The following is a 17,572-nucleotide window of genomic DNA, read 5'->3' as shown; positions in this document are numbered from 1 at the left end:
ACCTCTGATCTCATCCAGTCAGTCTTAGAATATGAGAAGAGACAGAAAATATTGAAACAATCTAAATCCACAGAGGAATTGATGCAAGTTTTCCAAAATGTCTAAAAACAATCTACATGTCATTCACTGATAAACTCATTGATAAATGAAAACTATTCATGGAATTATTTTTCAAAGCATCCATTGGATTGTATCCTGTAACACTTCCAAGCTATGTACCTCTTAATCACTGCTTTTAATTCACACTACTTACCACATCACCATAATGTGCTACAATGTAATTATACTGCATCTGTGCTGCAGCTGTAATTAATGCTGCAATTAAAGCAGACTGTTGTCATATAGAGATCTAAAGTCAGCAGTTGAGTGTGTAGGAGCGATGATTGGGTGTGGTTCTGTGATGGCTGCCCTGCACTCTGGCTGCTACAAAACAGAAGCAGTACATAGGTACAGAGGGATCCGGACAGTTGTCACTTTACATCAGCTCAGTCTTGTGGATCTCAGCAATCCGCCGCTCCAGCTTCTCTGAGTGCTTGGGGAAAAACTGAAACTTGGAGCTGTAGCCCTCTGGATGTTTTCCGGGGTCGTAGTCGCCAATTTCAGCTGGAAAATGAGAAAAGTAGAGACACCAAAGGAAAGATTAATGATTACTTTTAAGTCATTTAAACCATTTAAAAACATATTCTCAATATAGTAAATGAAATCAATCTAGACTAAAGAAGAACTGACTGATCTGAACAAAAACATATTTTAATTGGATAGTATCTGGAATATCCACTACATTTTAGACAAATGGTGCTTTAATTTTCCTTGGAGTTCTGTTTGACACTTAAACGCACCAGTAAAAAACATCATGGTTTCATTATTTTGGGATCTTCAACAGAGACTGATGAGTACATGGGTTGTTGAGATTAGATCTGAAATCACGTGCCTTAAATGTTAATATACAGACTGTGTTGTGGTCACAGTTTTGTCAGAATATAGTCAGTGCAACTCTGATCTCCAGGAGGAGCATGCAGCTTTCCATGACAGTTTAATTAGGATCAAGCATATATTTATAGATGAGTAATGAGACATTTTTTCTACAGTGAACAAACTATTATATTGGGCAAATGGTTAAAAAAGTCAAAAAGTAATTATATTTATAAAAGTCAGATTTTCACTTTAAAGTGTTTTTTACACGCTTTACTCCCGTAAATTCTTGTAATCCAAATTTTTATATTTAATGTCTGTTCTTAATTACTGAACCAAGGACAAGTTTCATTTTAATCTCTCTATGTGATTGCCCTGGTTTTCCAAATGAATGCATGAAGACACTCAAAAGCCTACAGTACAAATGTTCAGATTACACAAGGCAAACACCAAGAAGTCAAGGTCTTTAAAGCTCCTATTCACAAAAAGACACACACAAAACATCAAAAATGTGCATGCTGAATAGTCCAAGGCTGATGAGGAGGAGCTCCAACACTCAAAGATCCACACAACTTAAAATGCATAAATATCAGCTGAGTGTGATTTCTTTCACTGATGTGGGGTTTGTGATATTTAGTTAGCAAAGGTGACGACTGTAAATATGGATGAGAGGCAGCTCTATGATTTACTTCATGGGTCTAAAATTGTGTGATGACCAATAAATTGCCTTTTTCTTACCTTATCTTAATGCACTAGTAATTTGAGTGGTATGTGTGTAGACTCGAGAAACACTCAGCACTGATCTCTGCATTGCTGTAGCCAGCTGTAGCATTCTAGGTGTCATTCCACTGGCATCAGACTACAGATTGTGGAGGAAATATATGGAGACCTTGACTCTCTGAGAAGCACTGTGCAGCGCAGGCAGCACTTGATGATAAAAATCTATCCAAAAACCCTTACGGTTTACAGGTACAGTAAATATTTCTGATTCACACGTTCTCACGTGAAAATGTTAAAAAGCACTTAAACAAGCACAGGGCCCTAAAGGAATGATTAGAAGGAAAGTGCAGGTTAAGACAGCTTAAGATCTGGCAAAGAAGGTAAACACTTAAAACTACTATGCTAGAGGTTAAGCTGGGAAGGCTTCCATCTTCAGGCCATTTTCACACACTCACCTGATGTATTTCACCCCACAGCCTTTAAACTAGCCACTTTACTGCCCTTTGCTTAGTCAAACAGTTCACCTTACTCTGGTATAATTATTACCAAATGGTTTGACTGAAGTTTTTTTTTCTCCCTTCTTTACTTCTCTCACTACCGTATAATTCTAACTGCAAAAAAATGTGCAGGTATAGTTAACTGTGCTGTGTGTTTCAGCAAATGATTCTGAGCTACAACTAACTAAATACTTGAAAGGACATTAGCTAATGCCTCCCAAAACACTGACAATCAGCCTTGTTGTAAAGGTGCTGTAAGGACACAAAGAAGCACAGAGAACATTTAGATTCAGGGAAAGGCTGGGAGACAAAATGCTGGCAGGAAGGTTGGTTGGCAGAGTGTGTGACAGGGAAACTGTTTCTAAATGCATCTCACCTCTCTGCATGCTGATGAGCCTGAAACCCAAAGGAACCAAAATTGTCAGTGTTTTTTGCTAAACTTTCAGTATTTGTCGAGAAAAACATACTTCCCCTCAGTCACTTGTAAAACACTTTGACCTGCACATGATTTGTTTAAAAAGGTGCTGTTTAAATTAAGTTTTATTGATTTTATATTTTTAAGCAATAACTGAGTCTAAATTGCATTTATGTGGGGGTTTTAAAATTCATATTTTAAATCCAGAGTAAAAACAGCAATGTATAATTCTCAAGGTACCCGTCAGTGTGAGTGTTCAACCTCATACATATATGGAGGGAAGTGAGTACACACACACACACACACACACACACACACACACACACACACACACACACACACACACACGGACCACAGCAAGTGTGCATTAACTGTCAGAATTCAAAGTAACACCAACATAGTCAGGTCTGATGATACCTTGTAATATGTAGGCAGCCAGCAGAGCTGCATCTGATGTCTTGCACAGGAGGCGACCATGGTAGAGATCTCTCTTAACCTGCAGGAAGACGAGATATCTGTGGAGTGGAACACAGAGAAATGGATTTGAGTCATTATTTTTATAGGGTCTACTGACAGTAGATGATTACAGTTTAACAGCGAGGCTGTAGGTGTGACACAGAGACTGGTGGGAGCAAAAATCTAGAAAAAATAAGTAAGTTAATAAGTGAGAAAGAATGTGATAAATAGTTTTCTCTGAAATACATGAAAATAGTTTACGAAGCAAGTGTCATGAATCCAATTTTTGTATGTCTGTGGTCACTACAAATAAGCTATCCTGTCGCTTGACACAGTGAAACGTAAAATATATGTAGCTACTGAGAACAATGTTACAATTTATCCCCTTCACAACCTATTTTAAATTAATATTAGATATACATATAGGCTAACTGGAGGGAGAATTTGAGTTAAGGCTTATGCATTTTAAGAATTGACAATGATTTAAAATATGATTGCAGGTGCTTTCTGAAGTCCACTGGGAGCAAATCAATCTTCTTGTCTCGTCTGCAACATTCAGAAATTCTTCATATGTCCATTTTCCCACCCAGGATTCATTTCATGCGCCTGTGGTTCTGCTTCTCTCCAAGCAGCAAAGCAATAAATAGAATAGCAGTATTAAGAACTGCTTTGAAAAAACACTATTGCAGGGTCACTGTTTATATTGAGCATTTTACATGACAGAATACTCATGATCACCTAAGATCAGTACCTGAGGTTTTAAACTGTGCTCTGTAATGTAAGTTATACACAAGTTACACTCTGGGTTCATGCGTATGTAACTATCTGATCGCATTTATTCCCTCTTGCTACCTCATCCTGTGTTTGCAAAGGTATAAAACAGGGCATAGCATCTAAGACAAATGACAACAATTGCTGATCTGCTATGCATTTGTGTGAATGTGAAAGCCTCCAGTGAGAGCAGTTGGATGGAGGCTAGAGGAGCTCTTCCTTCCCAGCGTTTTGCTCTATCAAGGAGAGCTGGATAGCGAATGAGAGATTTCACTGCGTGGCAACCAGTCGAGGGATGTGATTTACAGGGATCTGTGCACTCGGTAGCTCTCCAGCTCACTCCTCGCAGCAGTTTGTTCAGCTGTCATGGATGCCACACACACAGTACAGCAGGAATGAGGAGTTTCATGACACTGCAGCTTATGAAAAAGAAATATTTAAATCCCCCCCTCCTGCACAGAGGCTCACTGTGCTGAGCTCTGGATACTCTAATAATACATTAAATCTGTGTATTAAACGGGCTTTTTCACCTTCATCACCACATGTGGTTTTAATAGTGATTAGATGGTCAATTTCATTTAATAATAAAGAGAGAAACTTAAATCAATATTAAATTTCTCATGAAAGTCTATGGTAATATGATCGCATATCATATCACATCATAGAATTTTTTGTGTGCACTTTTCTGCCTCAACACTACTCAAAGCAGTTGTTTTTTTACAACATTTCTCATTCACCCACTTATTCACAGACACACTCACACACCTTTGGTTAGCTGCCATGCAAGGTGCCTGGCTGTCATTAGGAGTAACTTTGGGTTCAGTTCAACTTTGGCAACACTTTTCTACAGATTAGTGGACAACTTTTTTTACTACCTGAGCCACAAAATCTCATTTTATTACTTAAAATCTCTGCAGTGCTGCTATTCCCTGCCTGCAGAAGCTTAATACCATAACAGTAAAATATTAAAATACTTCTGATGTGATTTTATGACAAAGGGCAGAAGATGGAGACGTCTTTCCTTCCCCCTTTTGCTCAATAAAATCCTGCTCTTCCTGATTTTGTTTTATATCTGTCGTTTGATATTGCTGTGTGTCAGCGTTTTCATGCTATTCTCCCTAGCTGAATGTAAGAAATTCATGAACTTTATTAATAGATGGTTTAATTATGTGAGCTGGATTTTTTAAAAATCCAGTTTCAGACTTGACATTATCGCCAGAACTCTGAAAAAGGGGAGCTTCCACTAAACAAAAAAACAGTGTTGGCAGACTTGACTCCCAAAAATGAATTAGATTGCCCTTTTTTGGTTTGTGTCTTTTGTTCTTTGTTGCTGCTGACTCCAAATGAAAATTCTAGAGGGTGACAGTGCACAGTTTGTTTCCTCACTGCATGGCTGTGATGTGGTTTTTATTGTTTCCACTCTGTTCTTTTGTAATTTCAAATCCCATCTCAATGCGATCACACATATCACGACCTCTTGCTGAAGTAGCATGTGATTGCTCCTCATGACCTTCTACACCAGGGATATTTCCCATCCTTTAGCATCCACCGTGACACACAGTAAGAGCTGTCATCTTCAGCAGCGAGTGGTGGAACATACCAACAGGTAGCTGCTGTGAATAAATAGCACATTGACACCAGCAGAAAAACAATATCACAAGGTTGTTCTGGTTGTCTGTCATAGGTTTGCAGAAACATATTCTGATATTATGGCAAGTTTGATTCACAAAATGGCAATATTAGTACCAGTTTCTCCAAATTTACATCATCAGGACAGAATTAGCAACATGAGCACATGTTTACACGTTTCCTTCATTGACACACATACTATACATGTGACTCACACACATGAAAACAAAAGTCCTGGATTTCATCTGTAACTTGTAAGCAAACACGAGCCTCCGATTTACACTGCTTCTCTTATCTTTGTTCATAAAAACTTTATAGAATATCTGTTTATGCATCTGATTACATGGTTGCTTTTGATTCCCAGTTTTTCAGATTTTAATCAAACACATAGCTGCTGAATGTAGTTTGTTCCTCAGAGGGGAGGGACTGTGGCTACCTCTGCACACAGAAGTCTGTCTATCTGTTGTCCTTTAGGACAAATACAAGGCTGTAGTCATGATGACACCCAAATGACACAATTCGTTTGTAGTAAACTCTATTTAAGTTGGCGGAAAATGCAAAACAAAGCCCTGAGGAGGCATAAGCAAGTCATTTATCTCCATTTCAGGACTTCATCGGCAAAAAAAAAGTTGCAACATGCTAATTCTGACAGACTCAAAGTGTGTCCTGCACTGACTATGTGTGCTATTGGACTCTTTCTGCAAACTAATATCCTTGCTTTTAATTTGTCTAACATTCAGCTAGTGTTGACATGGTGTGTGCACATGATGTATTACTATGTGTACCTCTATATTATGACTTTTCTTGTTTCTCTGAATTGTTTAGTGGTGCTTTGTCACTGTGGGTATGTTTTCAGATGAAAATTAGCCTTAAGCAAACTCTGGTAAAATAAATCAAATGGTAACACTTATATTTAATAATGTATTTGGCCCCTTACAAATAAACAACCTGTAGTACACTAAGGAATCTTGAGATATTACCTGGTGATTTCCTCTTTCAGGGCAGCAGGGTCCGGTGGGTAAAACTTGACACGCAAACACATGGTGAATGGAGGCTGGGCTGTGAGTAGAAGACAAAAAAGGGAAATCTTGGATTGTTGCAGTTGTTGCTGTCATATTTCAGAAGTCCGTACAAACATGACTTCTTTTTGCATATTATGTTTTTTTTCTAATCAAACATTATGGAAGTGGATTCGGTCAAAACAGTGAGCACAAACTAATCAGCCATGTTAAAAGAAATACTTACATTTCATTTGTTTGGCAATTGACTTTGTAAACTCCAACCAGTGCTGTGAGAAAGAGAGACAGAGCTGTCAGTCTGGGGTCTGATTGCTCAGCAGCTGAGCATGATGACTTGTAATCTATAGCTGGAAGGCACAGTAGAATTACTCCCATCTCCTCGCCTTCTGTTTATTTAGACTCCCTCCAACGCAGTCGCCATGCAGAGAGAAGATGATAGAAAGAAAGCTGTTTGGAAGATAATCAGGAGAGTGCTGTTTTCTGTCAGAGCGCTGAACATCACGAGGCAAAACTGGCTTTAATCAGTGAGATAATGACACACTGACAACAGTGGGGCACCAAAGTCACAACAAGGTAACTGTAAACTACAATACCGTTATGCTACCTTTATTAGTTTTCATATTAACTGACTGACTGTTCATTGATTAGCTGTCATTCAAGTTCTCCTAAAACATGTCTGCTGGCTCATGTCTTAAAATACAGACAGAATCCTGAGAGTGCAAAGTGGATGACATTTTTAAGCTTTCAAAGGCATTTGTAATTCTACTTATAGTTCAAGAGTGCATAATTAACAAATATTGAGTTCAAGGCCTGCAGATTCAGACATGACTCTGTTAATTTCTTAGACTGATATTCAAATCAATCAAAGTGGATGGCCTTTTGCCAGCTGGCATAATTGTAACTCGTTGGCTCACCTACCTGTCCTGAATATTTATGTAGAGGAAAGAAAGACTCATTAGAGCATTAAGAGCTAACATTTATACCAAATAACATTTATTAAAGTATGAATCACAGCCTCTGAGACCAGATAATTTGCTCTATAGACTACAGATTGTAAAACCCAGTGTAGAGATTGCAGAAACTGATTGGGACAATGTACAGAGCAGTAACAGAACATTTCTTTTTTAAAATAGAAGTCGCCAGAGATGCTTTCTTATTCTTGCATCAGCTCCCGAGTATTCTTTTTAAAAATGTACATTTGAAAAGTGTACCCTTGAGAAACAAAATGGATTTTCAAGGATGTGAAAATTACTTCGTTAACTTGGGTGCACAAGTTATCAGGTTTGTCAAAAAACAAAATTGTGTAGCTTGGTTTTTATTCAAGCGGACAAATGACTTAATCACAAATTATCCAACAGATCAAATGAATAAACTTTAAAAGCTGATATCCAATGTTGATGTCATACTATTGTAATTACACTGTTAGATGTCAATGCAACTAACTTTACAGATACCAGCTTGTTTAAAATGTAAAATTTAGTAAAGTTAAACTTAATGGCCAAGTTTGTGAAAATCATTTGAGATGGATGACCTGATAGTCGAATTGGTTCAAATTATGGGTACAAATTCCCTGAGCAGCAAATCCTTGCTTTACTCCCTGTATATCGTTCTGCTACTATCTTTGCCACCATTTTCTGTCTCTTTCCACTATCACTGCTGAATAAAGTCTTAGAAATGCTTCAAAAAATAATAAGAAAAAGACATTGCAGATGAAAGGGTGTCAAAGAAACAAATGACAAGAGGGTTTTTAAATGAAAGGAAGACGACAGAGAGAAGGAGAACAGGCTAAAGCATGACTCATGCTGCAGCAGAGTGACACTATTGGAATAAACTAAATTAAATCCCACAGAAATCTAGTTGGGATTCTTATTAAGAAGATTAATACTTACTCTCTGCTTGTCTGGGTCAACATATCGAATGCCAAAGTAGTCTTTCTCCAGCAGGTTGAGATGGTGACAGATGAGGTCAAACAGGTACTGTCCCTTGGCATCCCGCTGAAAGAGAGATAACATGAGAAAATTCATATAACACACTGACTCTTGTAGGATATTAAAGACAGAAAGGAAGCGAAAACATACAAAAGTGCAATTTCATTTTACACCACTCCACTGCCTCCTTCCGCCTGCCCAGTATTTGCATATTCACAGACACAGTTAATGAACCCCCAGTAGATCGATGGTGCTTGCCATCCATGCAAACACTCCAATCTGAAGTCCAGACCATGTAAAGGTACAGCAGTGAGAAACATCATACATAAGAAAATGAAGAGGACATCGGGTCCCGGCTCCGATTTCCTCTGGCCGGCTCCCGGTGGTGGCCTGCCTTGTGATGGGCTGGTTGCCATCCCTTCGGTGGGCCGCTCGGCCCCTGTGTCTGGCTTCCTGGCTGTGTGGGGCCGTTGGCCCCCTCGGGGGGGGGGAGAGGGGGGGGGGGTGGGCGGGTCGGGTGGTGGGGTGGGGGGTTTGGTGGGGACTGGGGTGGGCGGGGTTAGGGTTTGGGTGGCGGGTGGGTCCTCGTGCCCCGGGCCACCTGGGTCGGTCTGGGCGCGCAGGGGGTGTCAGTAGCTGCTCCCTCTTGTTCTCCGGGTTCGCGTCGTTCACGGTGGCCCCGGTGGCTCTCTAGGGGTGCCGCCCTGTGGCTCCTACGGCCCGGGGGGAGGGATGCCCTGTTGACTTGGCCCTGCCTTGCCGTGACTGCTGTTCTGGGCTTCGGGGTTCTTCACACTTGCATGTTTGATCAGGTCTTGCCAGCTACTGCCGAGTCCCATTTCAGCGATTGATGGGTCCCGCCAGAATGTGCTGAGAATTTCTCCAGTCTCTACCCTAAACTCATTCTCTCTCGCACTAGTATCCTTTTCTGGCCTATTCTATTCTATTCTATACTATCAAGACACCCACAATTATGGTGCTCAGTACCATTTGTTCATTTATTATTGAATCTCTTTTTCTTTTGTGTTGGTTTGGTTTTCTTTTCTTTTTTCAAATTGTTATTTATTTATTTATTTTTTTTTTTTATTGATGGGCAATTAGTAGTTGGGCATAACACACCACCTTACAATCTTTAATTGCAATAGCAATGCCTGTTATTTTCTATCCCTGTTCATCCTGTTCGTCCTGTTCGTCCTGTCCAGTCTTTGTTTCCCCCACACATCACTGAGGTGTAGCACTGCCCTCCCTGGCTCATAATAGGGAATTCTAATAAAGAATATCTGCTTAGCTTTCAGGGAGGGCCGGTGATGGTCACACACATGCACTAAATATTAAAATATTTGGCTGCAAGACTAAAATATGCATCAATCTCATATAATGTTGACTCCCCTTTTGTGGAGTTAAACAATGAGAACAAATGCAGACAAAAAAAAAAGAAAAAAAAAAAAAAAAAAAAAAAAAAAAAAAAAAAAAAAAAAGAAAATGAAGAGGACATTTTAAAAACATATCGATAGTGTCACATCAAAGTGATGTCTTTCTGCCTCATCAGGAAGTCCATTTTTTTGGAGCCTCTGAGAAGTCAAAACGGCCACCAGAAAGTGTTTTAATATTTCACTGCCCTCAAGGGAGATATATGAGGGCTATCAAATATTCATATTGAGGCGGCAGCCATCTGTGAAAGCTCAGAGAAATTTCTGCTTCAGAAAAAGACCCGAAAAAGCAGTGAGACAAGGTGTAGGCAAAGGAAAAAGGCAGGCTGAGAAAGACGAGGAAGCCTTTGTCATGCAATGTAATACAAATAAATTTGACTCTTGCAAATATACAAACATTTATAGAACCTGGGGATGCAATGATCACACTTTATAATTGTTAAAATAACATTTAAATCAGTTAAAAACCAGGAAAACCTAATTCATATACACAATGGTTTGATCAGGTGGTAGAGGAGCAGTCCCTGCTGTCTTGGCAGTAACAGGGTAATTCAGTGTGAGCAGGGCCTTAAAAAAACAGCATCTGCCCCAAAAGTCTCATTAAAGCCTATTTTTAATGGAGTCTTTATTTAGATTTAACTGCAACACTAAGGTAGATGGAAACACAACTGCCACTGAATGCATAACAGACCACAAACCAGTAATTGGGAGCTTTATAGCAAAGCCAGCAAAATGTAAGTCTAAACCCCTGCAATATTTTAAATAGCTGCTGTCCTCAGGCTTGTAGTGAGGACTGTAGGTGAGGAGGCACAAGAAAAGACTGCAGCTGGTTCAAAAGCATGATGTTGACATCAAAAAGGGGTTAGTTACTGTAACAGGGTGAATAATATTAAAGAATGATCTCAACTGATAATGAAAAATTCAGTAAACCAGGCTAAATGTTTGGGAGTTAAAAAAAGGCTTTATGTTAGTGGTACCAACCTGGGCAACAAAGCAAATAAGCAGATTTCCAAAAATGTTGAACCTTTGCTTTAAATAAAATCAGGTCAGATGTGAACTATTAATGTAACCTATTACAATACATCTAATCTTAAAAGCGAGTATGTTTCTAGAAGAAATTTGACTTTCAGGTTGCAGAATGATGTCCGTGGAAAGTTCAGCATTCAAAGATTGTTATCACATTCGTCCGGGGTGGAGGAAAGTGTCTCTGCGTTTACCTTAAATCCATTTTTAAAATGAAAAAATGGCTGGCTTTTATGCCTTCACAACAATCGCTTTCCTATACAACTAAACTGTATACTCATTTGCATTTTAAAAGAAACATATTTTCTCCCTAAAAGGTCACTATTTGGTGATAATCATACGTCTGCAATAGGACTTTTATCCAAGGGACTAGGGTTTTCATCATGCATGGAACCATTATTCCAAGGCGACAGTTACATTGTCACTCTCTGTGTGGTTTGGTTCAGGAAAATATCACACTTTGAGTTAAAATATCTCCTTTCACAACACATTTCAAGCATCTGCTCCATTTTCTGGTTTACCAGGCTGATGAGAACCAACTCATCTAATATACTGATATCACTGGTTGGCTGAAAATGCATAACAGTGAAGAAATAAAATTATTTATCAAGATGTGTTAATTACAAATGTATCTGTGCTACATTATGATGTAATCGAGGAGAAAACACATTTCCCTCAAAAGGACCATTTTCAGGAGAGTATTTGTGGAGGTTACAGTCTCAGTACCAAAAAAAATAAATGCAAGTCTCCTTTAAAAACAAACCAAGGCAAACTTATGGTTTGTGATAGTTAAATGTATTCCTATCACAGAGGAATATATAGTTAAAGTGAGCAACGCTCTGCCAGGAATGAAGCGCTTCTTTAGGGTCTTTGTCTGCAGTAGCTTACACATCTATTATGTGTTACATTAATGAATCAAAAGGGAGGATAATCCACTATCAATGTGCAGGGTACTGGTCAAAACAAGGAAATGACACATCATCAAATTACGGTTGACAAGCAAACTGCAAGTCCAATATGAATTTTCTAGTTAAGTCAGAGACATGCTGTGTCCAGTAGTACGAAATCTACAAAATTTACATATTTATAGATTTTTTTCACGAACGGAAAAGAAGTAGATGCAGTTTTAAGAATTTCTAACCAGGCAGCTCTACTTTGGAATGCATTATTCCAATACGTCTCATTACATTGTTCCAATGTGTCTGAAAACATCTCGTTTAGGATGCATTACCCAAGAGACTTGTGAAGAGTACATGCAGCACTTTCAGAGGAATTTTTTTTTACTGTACCGGGCACAGTGTACGTATAGGATATATCTTCTCTTTCTTTAGCGGTAAATGACACTATAAAATATCTGACTCTGCCCTTTGGAAGAGACACTGTGTTCACATAAGGGACAAAACTGCATAGTCAGAGAAAGTCAAATGCAGATATGTGAGAACGGGAAGAGAGAAAAGAGAAGAGAAAGGCAAAACCAAATACAGGGAGAGAGAGACAAAATGAAGAGGAATAGAACAAGCAAGAGCAGATGACAAAGATTAATGCATCTCAATACAGCATGCCATAGCACCGCAATCAAAAAGTCAATCAAAAAAACATGGGAGAATAACTGCATGGATGGACTGGTCTGTCTGTGATTCACAACAATCTATGTGAGGGCTGTGGAGAGGCATCATTTAAGAGAATGAGAGAATCTATGCTGAGGCCTGTCCAAACTTTTATTTCACTCAATATCAAATCAGATGTCAGAATAAACCCCCTCAGGTGACATGTGGTTTCACATTGACAGGGCTTCCTGACGGTAGAGCTCCTGCCCCATGTGCTTCAGTCAAAGTCAAACTGTGCCTGTTGTCATTCATGACCAAAGAGACAAACTGTGAGGAGTCACTTTTTTCTTAATAAATAAAGAAAAACTGTGCATCTTTAACAGCCAGACTGTCACCAATGTGTGAGCTGTGAGGAGTTTCTCTCATCTTTTGCCTCTTTTCTCTGTATGTTTCTCTGTAAGTTGTATAAAAACCTTCCATGACGTCACCCATAGGTGTCCTGATAAGCGGTTTTAAAGCTCAGTAAGGTGCTCTCTTGGCAGTATTTGACTTCTCCTAATTACTAGGTAATCCAAAAATGAGCGAAGAGGTGGAGTGTGAGTGGGCTTAGGTGAGCCATGCAAACATATCAAGTTTGTTAGGGGAAAAAAAAAAGAATCCACTCCAGAGTTGAGGGAGTTCAGGGGGGCGATTTCATTTACATATTGACATTGATTTGGTCGACATACAACCGAGTGCTGGGGTCCTTCCTCTGGCCCCTCATTCTCTTTTCAAACACACACACTCGCACACAAACACACTTGAAAAGAAAACTATGTATTAACAGGAAGCGTCCGTGCTTCCTCTTGAGCTTTCGTCCTTAAGAGTTTCTCTGTACACGCTGGTCGCTGCTTTCCATCTTAATACAATTTAAAAAGGTGAGCTAAACCAAAATGTGTCAACCGTAAAGGTGACATGAACAGATAAATTAGCTATAGAGACCAAAAGCATTTTTAAAACCATGTTTATTTCCACAGTAAAGTTGGATAGTTTAACATGGGTGTCTGTGGGAATTGATTCTCTTCTAAAACCAGCCTCAAGTGGCTATTTGTAGAACTGCAGTTTTTGACACTTGACATTGGCTTCATTTTTTAGCCACACAGGTTGCCACTTGACATATTTGTGGATCAAATTTATACATCCCCAGCATATGCATGAATTTTTAACTTAAGGTAAAATATCTTCAACGATCCTTTTATATATTACATATTGCGTGTCTTCTTTTGAACCAGCAACCCTCCAGTTACCAGATGGCCACTCTACCTGCTGAGCCACACGCATACTGAACAACAGACATTACCAGTCAAAAGTTTGGACACACCTTCTCATTCAATGGTTTTTCTTTATTTCTACTACTTTCTACATTGTAGATACATACTGAAGACATCAAAACTATGAAGCAAGATATATGCAATTATGTAGCAAACAAACAATTGCGAAATAACTCTAATTATGTTTTATATTTTAGATTCCTCAAAATAGCCATCCTTTGCTTTGATGACAGCTTTGCAAGCTCTTGTCCTTCTCTCGATGAGCTTCATTTGATAGTCACCTGAAATGGTTTTCAGTTCACAGGTTTGCCTTATCGGGGTTAATTTGTGGAATTTCTTGCCTTCTTAATGGGGTTGAGACTATTAGTTGTGTTGTGCAGAAGTCAGGTTGGTACACAGTTGACAGCCATATTTGACAACTGTTAGAATCCATATTATGGCAAGAACCACTCACCTAAGTAAAGAGAAATGACAGTCCATCATTAATTTAAGAACTGAAGGACAGTCAATCCGGAAAATTACAAAACTGTTGGGGATTAATTCCAAATTGAATGCACACTGAACCAGCATGGCTACCACAGCATTCTGCAGTGACATGTCATCCCATCCATTTTGCATCTATTTGGACCATCATCTCTTTTTCAACAGGACAATGACCCCAAACACACCTCCAGGCTGTGTAAGGGCTTTTTGGCCTAGAAGGAGAGTGATGGAGTGCTGCTTAGGTCAGATGACCTGCCCTCCACAGTCACCTGACCTAAACCCAACTGAGACGGTTTGGGATGAGATGGACCACAGAGTGAAGGCAAAAGGGGCAACAAGTGCTCAGCATCTCTGGGAACTCCTTCACGACTGTTTAGATTACCTCATGAATCTCATTGAGATAATGCCAAGAGTGTGCAAAGCAGTACTCAAAGCAAAAGGTGGCTATTTTGAAGAATCTGGAGTATCAAACATGTTTTGACTTATTTCACTTTTTTGTTTACTACAAAATTCCATATGTGTTCATTCATAGTTTTGATGCCTTCAGTGAGCATCTACAATGTAAATAGTCATGAAAATAAAGAAAATAACATTAAATGAGAAAGTGTGTCCAAACTTTTGACTGGTAGTGTATTAAAAATGCTCAAATATGACTGCAACATCAAAAAGGCTTGTGCATAAATTAAACCAGGGGCTGGAAAGATTGATTCAAATTCTCATCTTCTACCACTTTTAATTAAGCCTTTGAGCGATTTTTATCCCAAACCAAAGCAGAGCTCAACCTAAACACATCAGGCTCTGTTGTGTCAAGTTGTGCACTGACCAGACCTTTCCCAGGATGCAGCAGGCTGACCCTCCATCTCCTCTGTCAGTGTGTCTGTATGTCACTGTCACGACATATACCCTGACTCACCAGGACATGCCTGCTGACTCGCCAGCAGCAAAAATAGAAGCACACACACATCCATTTGCGGTCTCTCTCTATCTCACACACACATAAAAGGAGCCTCAATGCTTCTTGTTCTATTATAAATGTTGGTGCTACACCTGTGAAACCTCTACATCCACAACATCTTCAGTCTGTTCCTCCCACTCACTCCATCTGTGCTCAGTAGTGTAAACTCGAGCGATGCCCAAAAAAGCCTCCCCAATTAATCATTTTGTTAATGTGTGTTTTCCTTCTATGTGTGCACCTGTGTGTTAGTGTATGTGGCGCCTTGGTGTGTTACTGGTGATCAAGTCACTGATGATCCATGTCCATGCTAGTAGTTATGAAACAACAACAAAGATTCAGGGTGATTTATCTCAGTCCCATTCTCAAACACATAAATGAAGAGGAATGAAATGCATTTGTATAAGCAATTCATGAAGACCACCGATTATAATACCAACGGCGCAAATTATGCACACACACTTTACATTTTCTACATTGGACAGTTGTTACAATAGATTTTAAATGCCATGACTTAATAAAGAACTTCTGATGTCGAGTTTCTATTGTGCATAGCATTGAGTGCAGGTAATCCCTTTGTTCCTGGTAATTCACCTAACTCTGCACTTTGATGCCGTTTGCAATGAGATCGAACTCTAACTTCATTCCGTACTCATTGTCTGACTTGACTAAACTATAATAGGATAAAGCAGCAGAATCTCTTGCCCATAGGCAGCTGACCAAACACTTGTAATGTATATGTGGTGTTGTGTTGCATACTAATGAGGCACACTGAACTTCAGTGAGCTGACTGGGAGTCCACTGGGACACAAAGGCCGACTCTGAGGCAGAAACACTATTGATCCGAAGTTAAGTGTTCTTCAACATCCTTATGAGATTTAAACTCAGAGCCAAGCTGCAATACACTGGTGGCTACAGAGAGGAAATAATATACGCTGCCAGTTGAAGCACCGTTTTATTGTTTTTGAGTAGATAAACTGCAGATCTATTATGTGGTTTGTGGTCATGTGATTTCTGTGTAGGAATTGTTTCTCCCGCTGTGTTCTCTCCCTCAGGTTTCATTGCTGTGAGGGGAAATAATTGGATCTATGCTGTCTTTGGATTAAAACCCTTTCAGTGAAAAAGCATCATGAAATCAGGAAATATAATAACCTGTTATTGAGATAAATGGCCATTTTAGAGCCTATACAACAGGCTTTACAGCGGAATTGATTTTTGGTTTATATCCAACATAAGGACTTTACACTGACTGTAAAACATATTGGTCACAGGACTGCTGTGATGCTTCCTATTTTGCAAAGTCTCCAGCAGCCCATAATAACTGGGTTTTAAAAATAGAAAAATTTAGTTGATTTCTAACCAGTAATGCTAAACCACATTTCAAAATAAACAAAGCATGGCTGGCTTAAATATTGCCTACTGTCAGCTCATCACATCACACTGCAGAGAATTGGAACTATTAATGAGCTTAATGTCAGCATGTTTCCCTGTGGGCTCATTTAGAATAAGTCTGCAGTGACATACAGTCGCTTTAAGACTTCAGTATTTTATAAATAACGCAGCTAAATAAACATGAATTCATTTATTTCCTGCAAATAATACAGCAAGCAGAGCGTTCTAATGCGGCTCTGTGAGTCCAGTATGTAGATGTTGATCCGTTCAAATCGGCTGATGTCCCTAAATGACTGTCATGTTTTCATGCCATCCATATTCAGCAGCGCATCTGAAACATCTTTTCTGCTATAGGCCAGTTAATCTGTCTTACATAAGAGTAGTCTGAGTTAAATTTGGCCTGCAACATATTTACATTAGTTTTGAAAAATGGTGTTTCCACTGATCAAACTCATTTATACAAATGAATGTACTTCCCAGAGTAATTAAACGCATTCATCTACCACTGTTCAGGCTCTGTCAGAGTGCAGCTTACATACATGTACTGGGTGTAGAAATTCAAGTTGTCACATTTCCTCTTGTAAATTCCTCTAAAAATAGATTTATTATGATATACTGTATATGATCAAATAAAATAAATACACATTTGCTGCCATATGACGGAGACCTTCAAGCAGCACCATTACAAAAGCACTTACTACAAGAAAATGTAATGGCACAGTGTATGCTGGCACCTTTGATAAAATAAAGGAGCATGGGCTATTATTACCTTGTCAGCTTCCATTAGGTTCATGGGGAAATCCTTAAACTTCAATATTTGATTTCACTGGTCTTCTCTAATCAGGACAAATGGCTGGCCTGGAGGCCCTTGTGTGTGTTTAAGTAGGGGTAGATGATTGCTTTTGCCCCTGGATACAACTGACTTTAGGAGACAAAATAATAACATCTCATGGATATGGATTGTAATAGTTGTGGGTCAAACTACATGAGAACATTTAAGACTGTTTAGGGAGTCAAGAAAGAGTCAGACAGGTATCAGCAGTCCAGAAGAAATGGAGCTCTTGATGTGACAAAAGCCAAATCTTGGG

The 17,572-nt window shown here is 39.1% G+C and overlaps 1 protein-coding gene across 1 annotated transcript in view; it reads right to left on the bottom strand.

Annotated features, from left to right (window-relative positions):
• LOC111587577 (FERM domain-containing protein 5-like) overlaps positions 1–17,572 on the bottom strand; it is an 87,757-nt gene that overhangs the window by 18,012 nt on the left and 52,173 nt on the right. Inside the window, exons 2-6 of the mRNA XM_023297589.3 lie at positions 8,309–8,413; positions 6,646–6,688; positions 6,381–6,459; positions 2,962–3,059; positions 480–603 (exon numbers count right to left, since the gene is read on the bottom strand). Coding sequence (XP_023153357.1) covers positions 480–603; positions 2,962–3,059; positions 6,381–6,459; positions 6,646–6,688; positions 8,309–8,413 — 449 coding nt within the window. The remainder of the gene's footprint in view (positions 1–479; positions 604–2,961; positions 3,060–6,380; positions 6,460–6,645; positions 6,689–8,308; positions 8,414–17,572) is intronic.

This window comes from Amphiprion ocellaris, chromosome 1 (genome assembly GCF_022539595.1).
Source record: "Amphiprion ocellaris isolate individual 3 ecotype Okinawa chromosome 1, ASM2253959v1, whole genome shotgun sequence".
In the NCBI taxonomy this organism is placed as follows: domain Eukaryota; kingdom Metazoa; phylum Chordata; class Actinopteri; family Pomacentridae; genus Amphiprion; species Amphiprion ocellaris.
Note: the sequence above shows the minus strand (reverse complement) of the source record. Positions and strands in the feature narration are given on the sequence as shown.